The 15877-nt window shown below is 42.9% G+C and overlaps 2 protein-coding genes across 2 annotated transcripts in view; one reads left to right on the top strand and one right to left on the bottom strand.

Annotated features, from left to right (window-relative positions):
- The window catches only part of LOC133345555 (conopressin/neurophysin-like), a 559395-nt gene that overhangs the window by 151727 nt on the left and 391791 nt on the right, over positions 1 to 15877 (bottom strand). The gene's annotated exons all lie outside the window — the stretch shown is intronic.
- The window catches only part of LOC133345551 (dedicator of cytokinesis protein 1-like), a 209175-nt gene that overhangs the window by 170802 nt on the left and 22496 nt on the right, over positions 1 to 15877 (top strand). The window contains exons 35-40 of the mRNA XM_061556432.1: positions 3708 to 3793; positions 5915 to 6089; positions 9012 to 9052; positions 9466 to 9556; positions 12902 to 13021; positions 13773 to 13862. Of these exons, the coding sequence (XP_061412416.1) occupies positions 3708 to 3793; positions 5915 to 6089; positions 9012 to 9052; positions 9466 to 9556; positions 12902 to 13021; positions 13773 to 13862 (603 nt within the window). The remainder of the gene's footprint in view (positions 1 to 3707; positions 3794 to 5914; positions 6090 to 9011; positions 9053 to 9465; positions 9557 to 12901; positions 13022 to 13772; positions 13863 to 15877) is intronic.

Genomic DNA, 15877 nt, shown 5'->3' with positions numbered 1-15877 from the left:
ATGCTGTCCTCAACATTCAATTTGACATCTCTAATCCGTGCTCGATTCCTGATCAATGTGGAAGATAGCGTATGCCTTCGAGAAACTGTGAGGGAGAGCATATTGGCATGCAGGGACCCTCATCCAGCAGTGGATACGTCATGGCTGTTGACGATCATTATTTGAATACGATAAATCAAAGACGCTTCCAAAATTGTGGGTGAATTACAATGTCACACGCTTGTGTCACAACAGTCAGCGGTTTTCATTGTCTGTAGCTTACAGCCGGAATGAACATGTTAATTGGCACTAGTGGAATACCAATGACAGCTCAGCGTATTTTAAGCAAGTCAAATGAAGGTCGAAAGTTAATGTATGTTTGTAGTGTTGAGGGCAGATGGAATGAGCTATCTGACATGCGGCTAAATTGCATAGGTTGAAGGTATGCAAGATCGAATGCGTGTTTTAAAGAAATGTCAGTCTTGCTCGTTTATCCATCAACCCTAAATCATTACCATGATAATTTCCATGATTTAAGGTTGCGATTCAATCCACCAAATTCGATGCGTGTTTAACATTTTGGCGGATGTAGCGGCTGCAAGTGGCTGCAGCGGTCACATACATCAATTGCATATAACATACACAAATATGTACATGGCAATTTAAAAAAACATTGAATACACATGCAATTCAAGTCATGTATCATGTTCTTACTCTTAGTTCTTTCGGTAAAGTCACGTAGGTAAAAAATGAAATTAAAATTAATAAAAATAAAACAATAAAAATCACGACGTTTCGGAGGCAACACAAGTCTCCGTCATCTGGTGGGACCGTCACAGCCAGATTTTCTGCATCATGTATCATGTCCATACCAACATTAAAAAAATAATTAGTGGGTTATTGGAACCTCATTTGCCAGTAAAAAATATGATAATAGTTTTTTTACCCTTCTATCTGGCAACAAAACTGATACCTTTTTTACAAGGAGTCATGTTTGCATAGACCACAATACCTGTAGCCATAATGCAAACAAAAAACATAACTCTGATAATATATGCACTGTCCTTGAAGTTGATTGGTCCACACCCGAGACAGCTTTCCTTAGAGCCGAGTCAGTTTTGTTGCCAGATAGAAGGGTAAAAAACCAATTATCAATTAGTGGGTTGTTAGAATTCTAGTCCCAATGTTGGTATACAGTCATTTCACAATCCCCTGCAGAGTGAAAATCTCCCCCACACGTATCTTCAGTTATGGGGGTTGTATGACCATATTTCACCAATTACTGGTCAGTACGGGTTGGTAAAGAGCGTACCTAAGACTGGTTCAGATATCACTTGCTACTGGTGTTCGCCTTGGCCAGGATTCAACTCAGGTTCTTGGATTCCTGCTGTAATGCGCTAACCGCTGCACCATTGCTCCAGTCCTTTGCATATTGGCAAATCTACAATATCATGCGCACGTGAAGAGTACTGTAGGTTTAAAATATATAATTATATTGATCATCATTTTATTATGATTCTTTTCAGACATTTGTCATGTCGGGCATGGGGGTTCTTTTCCCATATTTCACCAGCCTGGTCAGTGTTGGTTGGTGTCGATGGGAGACCAGGACCAGTTGAGATATCACTTTTCACTTGTGATAGCCATGACTCGGTATTGAACTCAGGTGATCACGTTCCTAATATAGTGCACTAACCAGAGTGCCACTGCACCCCACTTTACATGCTTGAGTACTTTAAAAGTAAAAGTACATTTTCATATGTTTCCAATTTAAAGTATGTAAGCCAGATTTTGCATATTGATCTATTGTGATGTGGCCTTAAGACGTTGATCAATCACGGGAAAGTAAGTTTGACAACAGAGGCATTTTTCTATGACATGTAAAAAGACAAATTGTTGTTAAAAGGTCCCACGAGAGAAAATGGATTTACCAGCAATCCAAATTCACTCTACACAGTCCCAAGTAATACATGCATTATCAAGCTAACCACATTACCATATAGATTTTATTTGTTTTAGTTTTTTTCTAGTTTATGGATGCATTTTCTTGTATTTAAGGCCATGCAAGGGGTATCTCCGCTTTGTATTCAGGAGCTAATTCAATCCCATACACAGGCGAGGTCTTTTAAGATCTGTCGATCATACCCCTTTTATGTGATACCTCGATCGTGGTTGTATTCTTGCAGTGATCAGGCATTTACCGTGGTACCCCTCCAACCATGCGTTGTGGAATTCCCTACCGGTGGTGACCAGCCTCGCGGATTGTGTTTAAATCTTTATGTCCTCACGAAGAAACATATCCGTTTCAAAATAATTTTCCTAATCAGTGTAGTTCCTTTTTGTTATTCTGACACCTAGTTCTTACGTGAATATCTTTATACTTTTCATGCACGGCGCCTCGAGGCTTTTTGCAACAGGTGCCTCATAAGTTCACACTGTCATCGTTATTATTTCAGTAATGAAGCAGGTTTTATTGTAATCTAATGCAGCGTTTTGGGGCACTGCACTGCAATTGGATTTTAAGAAATAATATCGCGCAGAACAATGTTTGGTACAAACCCTAAGTCACATTGCAGAGCCGTACAGCTGGCGAGCCCCCCATTGAGTTGAGCGGCACTCTTACAAGGACGACCACAGCCCACGACCATCGGAGGTGGTGGCAGTTGCAGGAGATTGCAGGAAGGGAATGTTCCAACCAGCAAGATTTAAAAAACAAACATTGTCTACACGAAACTCACAGCAGAACTTACTGCATAGAGGAAAAGCAATAAATAGCGCTTGAAAATGATCAAAACCAGTATAACCTAGACAGAAGTCCTCTGCAATATGATTTTAAAATCAGTAATTTTGCTGGAAGGATATTTGATAGTTACAACTGTTATGAAAACTGTTATGCTAAATGAATTTGTGAAAATTAAGTATTGTCGGTTATTTTGAATGACAGATTTGATTTAACATTGTTGCCGTTTGCGCTGCATTTGCACAAGAAAGGTGGCTTATACACAAGGGTTCATACGAGTCCCTGGACATGGATAGTTTATTGCAGAATATTCCCTTTAAAGTGCATTGTCGTATGCATCACATAATCACATATACACATTTTTCCATGATAATAATAATAATCCGCAGTCCTTTGTAAATCCACCGATGGATGAAGGCCTGTCTTCCACTGTGTCGGTCATGGCAGTTGATTTACCGTGCGTCACCACACTAGTCAGTGTGGATCGGTGAAGTTGAAGTGTACAGGATCAATCCAGATATCAATCGCCACTGATGTCAGCCACGGCCGGGTATCGACTTCAGGTCGCCGGGTTTGCGTAGTGCAGCACACGCGCCCATCTATACCCCCTCCCCGAACATATTTTACAAAACCTCAAACGGCAGCACTCTATAAATATATAAACAAAGTCGTATTCTACTAATAGGGTTTTTCCCCTTTTTTCTGGCAACAAAACTGACACCTTTTGCAAGGCATCATGCTTACATTAACCACAATACTTGCAGTCAAATGCAAACAAAAAACAATAATCTTTTTTTGCATTTGACTACAAGTATAGTGGTTAATGTAAGCATGATTCCTTGCAAAGGGTGTCAGTTTTGTTGCCAGAAAAAAAGGGGGAAAACCCCTATTAGTATATTTTGGTACTGGCACTTCTGTAAACGTGATTTTCCCGATGTGAAAGCTGTGCAACAACATGTAACGTTTCGTCTGCCTCTGTGCGCTGCAGTTTGAAAACGAGCTGATCACCAAGCTCGACCACGAGGTTGAGGGAGGGCGAGGAGATGAGCAGTACAAAATCCTCTTCGAACGGATGTGAGTACTCCTCTGCCTGCGTCGTGGCGTCAATCCACGTCAGGGTGACGCAGCAGACACAAGAAGATGCAAGAAGCCCGACCCCCACCCCCCCCCCACCCCTGATTTGAAGTTCTGTGCATTTAGGTTTTGAGGGAATGCATTGGTGGTATTGACAGATCGTAAAAGCCTCAAACGATTCGCCCCCCTGGCATTTCAAAGGTGACGGCAAAAAGGTAAAGGTGCAGCCCTGCAATTTCTTGCCAGCACCCACTGCTGGCAGAAGGGGCCTCATCGAGAGGGAGATCTAGAGATCCTTCCGGAGTGTATTTTGGCCAACTCTTTTATGTCGGCATTCAATAAATTGTGTCAATTTAGGGTTGCCATTCGATAACAAAAAAAACTGTCAATAATTATGTTTTCTATTGTGGCGACTTTAGTGGCCTCTCGTGGCAGTGAGGATTACATAAACCCGTTACAACTAATGTATACACATCATACTTTATTATTTCGTGTGCAATTCAATGAGCGTATTTAAGGTGTAAAAATCAATTTTCATAATTCATTTGTTACGCAGCTGGTTATGTCAAATCGTGCCTCACAGATCTGAATTCCTATTCGAGTCGGAGAATTCTCGTTCTGAAATTTGTATCTCCGTTTACCATATTGACGCGTGCCCTTTAAATTCACTTATATCTTTACATTTGAATACATGTTCATTGTTATTTAATGAACTAGAAGAAAACATAATTACACATGACATTACATTGATAATATTTTATTAACATTCAGAAAAAATATTATTATTATTTAACAAGAGCTTCTTTATTTATACATATTGCATATTTGGGTGGAACACTGTGCCATCTGGGATTTTGACTTCCCAATTATTTGTTGCACGTTTCATTTATTTATTTGCCGTCAGTCAGGTGCGGATAATTTGTCTGAACCACCATACACATGTTTTATTTGCGTACAACACAGCTACAAATAGCATCAGCATCACGTTTACAACGATCCCGCATTCACGAGGACATCGCTATTTTATAACAAAGCAGCTGGTCCATGCTTCCTTCCACCGCACTGAACTTGTAGCGCGTTTGATTATTTCACTCGCAAGTATTCTGATTTGTGAAATAATTGTATCGAGTTCAAACGTTGATTTGTGTGTGTGGATAATATTCAAGCTTTGTTTTCATAGTCTCTGGATACAGTAATGAATCTGTCTGCAATTCCACCGTTGCCAATGTCTACCAAGAGTCATCCGTCTCGGCTCAATGCTTCGCGGCTTTAATACAAGAACATTAAGCTCTCAAGTCAATAACAATTGAGGCACCCTGCAAACTCATACTTGATCCGTATTCTTTCCACACGGACCCGCCACTGCACGCGTCAATGCGTCGTGCATAAAAAAATATTTGTTTTGATTTTGCCACGCTCACACCAGAGCAGAGCACCCTTTGCCAATGCTGTTTCGGCGTGTTCATTGTACGGGTTACTTTGGCTCGCCCCAAACCTGCCCTGCGAACATGTTCGCAGGTCAAATAAACCCCCGGCGTGAAGAGTAAGAAAATTCATTGGAGGGTTGAGGGGAGAAAAAAACCTAATGATAAGGGGGGGCGGGGGGGGGCACGAATAGCATAAACCGTCGCTCACAGCTGTTTCTCATAGTGAACTGAATTTCAACGAGGTGCAGTTTAGTATGTCATTACAATTTAATGGCAGCGACTTTCAGTTAACATTCCAATGACTGCGGCGTATTCATTATTTATATACGTATTCATTTCAATTAAATATTGTAATAAATAAATAATTTCTATTCATTTCTCCGACGCTATCCCTTTCATTATTGACAAGAGGGAGACACTGCCTTCGATATCCTCGCTATTATATATATAGCCGTGACCTTGGCTGTCCTGCATTAGCCTCAAACCAGGCTCAGCATGATCAATGTGAGGCCAAGTCAATGCAGACCTATTCAATGCGGGGCGATAAGGCAGGTGAATTAATGTCGGTACCTCATTTCGTTTCTTCCTTGCTTTTGGAGAAAACCCTCCACCCTCACACCTCCCAACCCCCCCACAAACCCCACCCGCACACCCACACACCAACCCCTATCCAAACCCCTGTGCTGTCCCGCAGTCTGTCAGACTGCTGCCGCCGCCACAAGTTTCTGTCGCGGACGGGAGAGGCGTTTGTGTTGTTGGTGTCGCGCCTCTTGGAGAGGCTCCTCGACTACCGCAGCATCACCAGCGAGGAGAACAAGGAGAATCGGGAGAACAGGGAGAATCGAATGAGCTGTACGGTCAACCTCTTGGTATGCCCGGGCGTGTGGCACGGCTCGATAAACGGTGTCTCTCTGCCACGCAAGGGTTTTTTTTCCATGGGTCCGGACAGCCTCAGACCAGCCGTGTTCTAAAGGCTCCCCCCTCTTCTGCGTTGCACAGTAATTAAATTCCACTTGGGCTCTCGGTTTGAATAAACGATTAAACCTTGGAAGTTTTTTTAAAAGTTAGATTAACCACCTAACCCCCCCCCCCCCCCCCGTTGTACATTTATAGTGATTTATCAGGACAATTACTCCACACGCCAATTTAATTTGTTTATTTATCAAGCCGCGTTAGCGTTGTGTGGATTATAAGTTGCGCTGGGTTGGGATGATCTATAACGTTAAGTGAGCGTGCGCGTTTGACGGAGGAAATTCGCAGATGTTTTGAGACGTGAGTTTACACAAATCGGACACTTTGCAACCTCTTAACAATTAGTTATCATTCCCAATGTATTTCAGTGCAATAGCCGAGAATAAAAATGATTCAACAAAGTGACAGAAAAGAGCAGGTCTGAGTGCTTTTTGGGAAGCCGAACTTGACAATGAAAAATAGCAAAGCAATGTGCCGCAAGAAGAGAGTGCTTTATCATTGTGTACAAATCTGCTGTCACGTGGTTCAGAAACATGACAATTCAAAATATATAACTAAAACTAAAAAATGCACAAAGAGGTATGGCGAGATACACGCTTGCTATGACAGTCAAAGGCAGAAAGAGGAACACATGAATTCGAGAACATACAAAGGTTAAATACATAATTCATATTTGTTGTTGTTGAAAAGTTAGTTGGCTTGGGCAGGGCGCATAGCTGGAAGGGATGATGGACGAGAGTCAAGAATAATGATCGAGTGGCAGCCGAGGAATGAAACGCGTCCTAGATTTCTTATCCCGGAGGAGTTGGAGCAATGCATACAGCTCGTGTGCGGGCGCGAGGTGGATAATTACATTGCAGCATTACGAGAGAAGGTGGTGGCTTTGGGAGGCCTTCATCTAGCGGCGGATTTACCATGGCCGGTGGTGATGAACGCTGGTTACAGACAATTTTTTTTTTCTTCAGCAAAATGCGTTCCTGCTGAAAATGTTAATCACGAAATATAATAATCTTGCAAACTAAAAAAAGCTTGTGCTTGTCCGATAACTAAGTGTGCCCAATATCCATAAGCAAATACGCCTTCCGAAATACTTCGACCACACTATTCATGTTCCGTTTATGTAAACAATTATTGGCTATTACCATAATTAATGGTTACAAAGCTTTGGTTCTAGTATTCATTGCATGCAGATCAGGAAAGAAACACATCTTTTATTTAATTGTCTCTATGCTCTGGGTCATTGCAGTGATTGTTTTGTGTATACAAGAATAATTATGAAATTAAGCATTTTGACTTTTGTCATTTGCACAAAAATCAAATGAAGCAGATGGCCCCACTCTCAGACGCTTACATTAATTTGATACTCATTGCATCCTTCGGTGGCACATCGCGGCTCATTATTATCGACGGTAGTTTATAACGACCTTCACTTTTCACTTTACGACAGCGTGGCCTCAAAACGGGCTGCCATTACATTACCGTAGAATCTGGCGAGAGTAGGTGCATTGAATGATGTAACTTTACATTCCATTCTATGAAACTTACTGCTTGCAGAACGTTGGAGGTTCCAACTCTTTGTTGCTGATTTACACTTAAATGTGAAGGTACCCGCTCTGTAACATTGCCTTTCCCCCATCCTGCCAGTTCATTACCATGATTAAACATTGACCACCCCGGTTGGCTTGATTTACAGCTTTGAGGGTTTTTAACCAAATTGTGACATTCTAAAATAAGTAAGAGTGCTACACCGTGTTATACGATTCATCATGGCTCACCCGATTTGTCTGGACATTTTTTCACCGTCAGCTGGTATACCGAGGCGAAATTCGGATGCTCAAGTTATTACATTTTAGTGTGTTGAATGATACAATGTTTATTTAGGTATGCATGACTGTATATTTATTTTTTGAGATAACGATTTATATATATATATATTTACTGGTCTACAACGTAGCTGCTTTTTTCCCCAACATATGGTTATGTTTTAATTATTGAGAATAAATTGCTACAATGTGAAAAAAAAATATATACAATATCAATTATGCTTTGCAATCTTTTTGGGAAAGTAAGGTTCAAAGAAGCATAATAAAGATAATGCATTGTTTAATCATCCAGGAACGAGGGTCCTGCATTTGGGATGTTTAGCCCCTTTTTTTTACGCGCATTTGGCATGTGGGAGGAAAACGGAGAACCAGAGTACACCGCGCATAAGAGAGGAGGGGGCACTCAAAACTCGGCAAAAATTGTATTATTTCAGATTCACTTTCTGTATGACCATATCCCGGTTACCTCGCAGCCCTGGCGTTCAGCGCCTGCTATTTCCAGGCTCCCAGCCGAGTACTAACCGAGCTCAACCTTGCTTAGCTTCCAAGCTCTGACAATATCGGACACACGCGGGGTGATTTGTTCGCATCACCGTGGAGGCAGCAGTGCCACTGAATATCTGTGCAAATAAATACAACTCAAATTGTTCATTTCGGAAATGCTTGAGATAAATACGTACACCTCACGTTGAATCTCACGGGAAGTATTCTATACCTTGAAGGTGTTTCCATATCCCATTACATTTATATGTAATTGTGCAACTGTTGGCCACCGTCAACTAAATCGTGACACTGATGAAATACGACGTCGCATTCCGGGCCACAAAAAATATATTATTCAACGATCCACCTTTTTTGACCACTGTGTGGCGCCGGAGATATTCCGCTAAATTAATTTAGTCCGCGGGGTCATCAAGGGTTTGGTTGCCGCATGACAAATGATGCGTCTGTGCAATTCATTGCTCTGCTAAGAATGTGTTCTCTCTCACCTTGCAGAATTTCTACAAGGAGATCGAGCGAGAGGAGATGTACATCAGGTAAAAGGCCACTGGCTCTGGTAGCAGTAATCAGCTGTAGCTCTTTTAAAAGGGATCCCATGGGGAGCGAGGAAAGTGCCTGGCAGAATGTGGGAGGAGGAATTAGCATTGGATTTCTTTTTATGAGAGCAACATGTCTGGGATACGACGATTCATTAATTGTACTCGCAAAAAAGGAGATGGAGTTAAATTGTTATATGGTTCCAAACGTATTATATTCGAAGTTTTTGTAAAAAAAAAAAACAGATTTCCTTTGGACAATTATTTTCTTTCACAATGTTTTTATACATTATAATGGCATGCTACGTTTTTTTGCAGAAGCCATAGTCTTTAAAAAAAAAAAGCAGTTTATTTAAATTTGGTTCGTAAACTTTCGTGTAAAAACCGCACCATGCCTTCTGCTGCCGCCTTAGATATCTGTACAAGCTGTGCGACTTGCATTTGGAGAGTGAAAACTTCACCGAGGCTGCGTATTCGCTGCTGCTCCACGCCAAGCTGCTCAAGGTAAGCGGTCCAATCTTCCTTGTTACCGAATACATTGGTGCCCAGGGGGAGCATACATACATAGCAGCCGCTGATCTGGGAGTGTTTTCTGGGCCAACGCCTCGGCACAGTAATATTCGGCATATGGATAACGATGTTAGCGATCACGATGATTAAGATAAAGCAGTAAAACGGGAAGGTGAAAACAAATAATGTTTATGTAATGGATGACAAACGTACGTGTTTCAAACGCCGGCTTTTCTTCAAGAAGGCCGGGTGGTTGAGATTTGTTTTTAATTTAGTTTACGTTCATGTGTGTGTGTGTGTGATATGGAGATGCTCGCTAACAGCACTTGCCCCAACAGTCTGTTAAGGCTACACGATCTTTCTGTGTGTGTGTGATATGTAGTTGCTAGCTAAAATCACTTGCTACTATAGTCTATTAAGGCTACACGGGGGATCTTGGTCTTTGAAATATATGTTATAGGAACAACAACACAAAGCTCAACATTTGTTTACGATTATTTTAACTACCGTGTGAATAATAGATAGACGTTGCCATGGTGTAATGGTTAGCCCATTGGACTTGCAATCCCAACGGCCACCCATTCGATTTCGATCTCCCAGCGTGGCATTTTTAACCATGGCGCAAGTTTCTTAAAATCTGTCGTCAGTATTCGATAGGTACGCCACGGTGAGTCGATCAGCAGGCTGCACGTGGTGGGGTAAAGTGTGGCTACTCCCACCTCTTCGAAGATGTCCGGGCCAGTATGGAAGAGTAGGCCAAAACACCCTCGAGAGGACTTTGAAGAGCTCTTTCTAGTGGAATCCCTTCTGCGAGGCAGAAATATATATTTTACAAATCTGAGAAAGAAATGGTCATAAATGGCGTTTCTCTGAATAGCTGCTAAATACGTGGAGCAATGGCCAGGGTCGTTTGCTTGGGAATGCGGATATTCAGGATGCGTGTGTGGCGAGCGCACGTTCAGACTCTGTGGTCCACTGCATGCATTATGGCCCTGATGTACAAACAACCGAAGCACCGACAGCACAAATGTGCCGTTTATTTAATGGCAGGTTTAATGCAACAGAGCAGCATCATTAAAGCAAGTCGATGCACTTAAGAGGTAAGCCTCGCTGTGAGTTTTAAATGGCATCAAATCAACGTGGAATAGGGCATTGTTAAAATGGAATCAGCAACCTCGGTTGCTATCCAAAAGGGCCTCATGGGTGTGTTGGTGTGAGCCTCTGCAATCCATCCGTTTGAGAGGCCGAGATAAGGGGGTGGGTAGGGGAGTGAGTGAGTGGGTGGTGGTGGTGGTGGTGAGTGGGTGGTGGTGGGTGGGTGGGTGGTGGGTGAGTGAATGGGTGGTTGGTGGTGGGTGGGTGGGTGGATGGTGGTGGTGGGTGGGTGGTGGTGGTGGGTGGTGGTGGTGGGTGGATGGATGGTGGTGGTGGGTGGATGGTGGTGGTGGGTGGGTGGTGGTGGCACAACGGCACCGTGGTGGTGTCTCAGTCTGCCCACATTGGGGTCTGTAGAGCGGCCGTACAAGTATATGTTGCTGACCCATGATTGTGCATTTCGAGTTAATCATTCCCATATTTCTCTTTTTACTGCTCCCAAATTTCTTGTGAGAATGCCAGGGCCTCTTGTTAAATCAATCAACCTTCATTTATACGGTGCACGTCACGTCACTGAAGGCATCTCAGGGGACTTTACTATGAATATATAAAAATACATTTACATTAATGCCTAACACTGATGGGATATAGACCGTTGGCAACATTCATAAAATGTTCGCATACCACCCAGCAGTAAAAATTATGAAAACTCAGCAAGCTCATCGATAACACTGCCTTAATAGGACAATCGACAGTTGACGTTGCAGACAATAACCCTACATCGTACACGAAAGGAAGAAGGGCCATAGCCTCGAACGTTTCCGACATTTTTTTGTTCCATTATTTTCCTTTTAAAGCGGTGTTATTGACGAACGTATCGAGTTGTTGTTGTTTTTACTAGGGCACCACTGCCAACGCAGGATCGCCAATAATTAGAAGAAGAAAACTAAATACGGTGTTCTGTGGAGATTTTCGTTTTTACCTGCAATAGTTCCACGCACAATCACCCACAGCCTTGCGGACGACGTGATAGGGGCCACTAGCCACGGCAACATTTTAATTTAATAAAAGCTTATATCATAATTAAGCTATTATCACAATGAAGCTTTCTTGTGGTTGGAAACAAGGACATTACGATAACATTGCCTCCCTTTGTCGCCTTGACAGCACACAATGTCTTTCCCCTGCAGATGATGGCATCTTGTGATTCTTACATACCACATGTATATTCTATCCACAAAAACATGGATGGGAAATTGCTTTCATGCACCCTCTGAGAATAGCTTGCTCCGTGATAATATACTCAAACCGCGACATACAGACATGATTCCTGTTGCATACGGATGTGTACATTTATGTAACTTTTGCTAAGTGTGTGCCAGATCTGTGTTTTGCTACAGCAAACACTCTGACTGGGACTACCATCGACTCAATGATCTCACTTCCAACTTGTCACCACCTGCAAAACACTGGCTTCAGAACCCTTGCGTAACATTGTCCCCCAAACTTTTATTTCCCTTCCTACCTCTCCTTTTTCTCTTTGTTGAAATGCATAAGGGGCCGTCCATAAATGACGTCACGGACCTAGGGGGTGGGGGGGGGGTCAGACATTTGTGACGATGCGTGACGAGGGGGGGGGGGGTTAAGAAATGTGACGTCACATCAAAATGCGCAACTTTAAATAAATATAGAATTGTTATAACAACACTCCTACAACATCAGAGTGCAGCGCCACATTAAAAACGCACTACAATGGCAATAGTTTAAAGCGATTGGAAGCATATTTATGGTTTGGGGGGGGGGCAGAGCTTTGTGACGTCATATTTGAGGGGGGGTCTGACTTTTTGTGACGCCGTGTGACGAGGGGGGGGGGGGTCAAAAATCGTCCAAAATCGCGTGATGTCATTTATGGACGGCCCCTAAACAATAAAGTAATAGGACCACAGCAAAATGGAAGTGCCCCTTTAGGGGGCATTTTCTGAGAAAACTATTTGTTTGGAGAACGTCCCATGCAATGATCCGCAATAATGTGATTGAAGGTAGACATCCGATTGATAGCGAGAATTGGGGTTGGGGGCAGATATGGAATAGGCAAGAAATAGGATGAAAACGAATTTAGCAACACGCGCATGAAAAAAAAAAGCCATCACAGTGTGAATGAATTTAAGGAAGGGGATATTAGCATCACGATTGTGATTTATGACTCGTGACGGAGTGGTTTCACCTTTTGTGGTTCCATCACAGTGGTCGGACGACTTGTGCGTCGGCCACGAGATGCAGAGGAACTCCCACCACGCCGACACTCATCGGCAGCTCAAGGAGTCTCTCTATCAGGACATCATTAAATACTTTGACGACGGAAAGGTGAGAGCAATTGTGGAGTCGCATTTGTGCGCGTTGATGAGCACGCCGTAAGGGCTTGATTTTCACGGTTGCGAGAGTGGCTGTTGCCTTTCGACATTCAGATTTCTTATTTTTTTCTTCAATTTAGAATTCAATGTGTGTACGCATGTTATAATCGTGTCATTTTGATGCCAACATCTAAAAACGCGAACAACAATTCAATACTTTCCGCTAAGTGGTCTTCATTTAGTGCGCTCCCTTCCTGGCGCTAATGATGATGAATTTTACATGTGTGTACTTGCTCAATGATTTGAAACTAAACTCAGACTAATGCTATGCACAGACACCTCTGTAGGTAATGGGTTAATATGTGAATGTGCTGGCCATTCTAAAAGCATGGTTACCATTAATCATATATTCTTTTCTTTAACATGTCCCTCATATGTATAAAAGCAAACTGACTCTTCCATTAACCTGACTGGATGTTCAGGTCCAGTGTAAGTCACACTTCTGCACAAGCCTTTACAATAACGCTGCGATTGCAGAACAGTTTTTTTTTATAATTAAAATTCTAAGAATCTTAAATGCGCAAAAACTAAATGTGATTTTACGTCTCTCGATAAATCTCCGTGGCTCTGTGACATAGTTGCTCGTGATAATCTATGGCCTTTAAAAGCAACGTCGTGAAAAAAAGGTGAGTGAGGAAAACGTGGGTGGCATTATTTGCACTTTAGCATTCGGCCAACGTTTACGCTTATTCTCTCTTGCTCAGATGTGGGAGGAGGCTATTGTGCTGTGCAAAGAGCTGGCTGAACAGTACGAGATGGAGATTTTTGACTACGAGCAGCTCAGCCAGCTACTGGTAAAAAATAATCTTTCGCCAACAGATATGTGTGTGTGTCAGTGTGCGTTTGTGAATGTTTGGGAGGAGCAGTAATGTAGTGGTTAGCGCACGGCGCTACAAACCCAGTGACCCGGGTTCGATTTCCGCTCACGGCCAACACCAGTGACCATTATCTGAACAGGTCCTGGGCCTCCCCTAGGTCGACTCAGACGTAAATGAGTAAACATCGCCACTCGTGTGCCGCGCCTGCCTTTATAGATGTTCGCTGACAGTACTTGCCCCAACAGCATGATAAAGCTATATGGGGGATCTTTGTCTTTGTGTAAATGTTTGGTGGCGTGGTAATATCCTGGCGAGCACCTTGCACTACGAACCAGGCCCCCCAAGTTTGATTCCCAGCCATGGCTAACATCAGTGACACGTGGTGTCTGAACGCGTGCTAGTCACCACTCTCACCAAGCACCATTGGCAAGCATGGTGACGTATGGTCAAATAACCCCTACGATTAACATCGCTTGGCAAGGCCTTCATTCAGCAGTGGATTGCCAGAGGGTTCAAAATTATGTACTTTTTTATCGGTTAATGACGGTATTTACAATACTCTATACATGTATTTAATAAAATTTGGTGGTTTCAGTGGTTAGACCTTTGCGCTATAGTCAGTGACCTGAGCATGATTCCCAACGACAGCTAACATCACCGGCCCTGTCCCCCTCCCACCACCACCGAGGTCAATTCAGCCGTAACTTAGAGCTTGGTACTGTATAGTGTGCATACATCAGCACTGGGGAGCCAACGGCAGCCAAACATAGTGCTGGCCACAAAACCTCCTTGTGCGCTGTGACGGCTGTCTATCAGAGGTGCTCGCTAGCAACACTTGCCCCAAAGCCTGTGGAAATGTAAGGCTGGGGCGTGGCAGTTTACACACTGTGCTACAAACCCCAACATCTGAGTTAAATTTCTGCCCAGAGACAACATCAGTGGCAAGTGGCGTTAGAACATTATCCTAGGCCTCTCCGAATCAACTTAGCCTTAAATGAGTACCTGGTGTCGTGTGTGTACATCAACACTGGGGAGACAAAGGTGGACAGGTGTGGAGTAGGCACACTGGCCTCTTCAACGCTTGCCCTGTAAGTCTGTATGGCTATTCAGTGGATCTTTGTCTTTGTGTTTGTCAAAGAACAACATACAGATCCATATAGATTGACCTACAGACAATTGTCAATAGAACAACATACAGATCCATATAGATTTACCTACAGACAATTGTCAATAAATCCATACCATCCTCAGCTATTTCAATTATTCGTTTATTCGTTCGTTTCTCAATCTGCTTGTCCTGGTGAGGGTTGCGGCGGCAGTATGTTGAGTAGGGCGGTTCAGACCTCCCTTTCCCTGGCGACGGACTCCAGCACTACATGACTATACACCACTACACCATGCACTACTATACACTACTAGACACAGACCCTAGCTCTTCGTGGGGAATTCCCAGGCGTTCCCAGGCCAGCCGAGTGACAGAGTCCAGCCAGCGTGGCCTGGGGTCTTCGCCCATTGGGACGTGCACGATAAAGTTCCAGGGGGGAGTCTACCGGGGGGCATCCTTACCAAGGTGCCCGAACCATATTCTTAGGTTTTTTCGGTAAAGTCAGGTAGGTAAAACAGTTAAATTAATAAAAATAAAATAAAAATCACGACGTTTCAAGTGATACAGCTATCGAACCATATTCTTAGGTTTTTTCGGTAAAGTCACGTAGGTAAAAAAGGTAAATTAATAAAAGTAAAATAAAAATAAAATAAAAATCACGACGTTTCAAGTGATACAGCTATCGTGCTGTGACGGTTCCACCTGAAGACAGAAGCTTGTGTTGCCTCCGAAACGTCGTGATTTTTATTTTACTTTTATTTTTTTTTTACTTTACCGAAAAAAACCAAAGAATATGAATCCTTGCAGTCACGAAAGCTTCAAATCTAGAATTACCCGAACCACCTCAAATGGCTCCTCTCGATCTGGAAGGAGCAGCAGTTGCTCG

Source organism: Lethenteron reissneri, chromosome 22 (assembly GCF_015708825.2).
Source record: "Lethenteron reissneri isolate LAM-NWPU_2019-01 chromosome 22, ASM1570882v1, whole genome shotgun sequence".
NCBI classification, from domain to species: domain Eukaryota; kingdom Metazoa; phylum Chordata; class Hyperoartia; order Petromyzontiformes; family Petromyzontidae; genus Lethenteron; species Lethenteron reissneri.
This window is presented reverse-complemented; position numbering and strand designations above follow the sequence as displayed.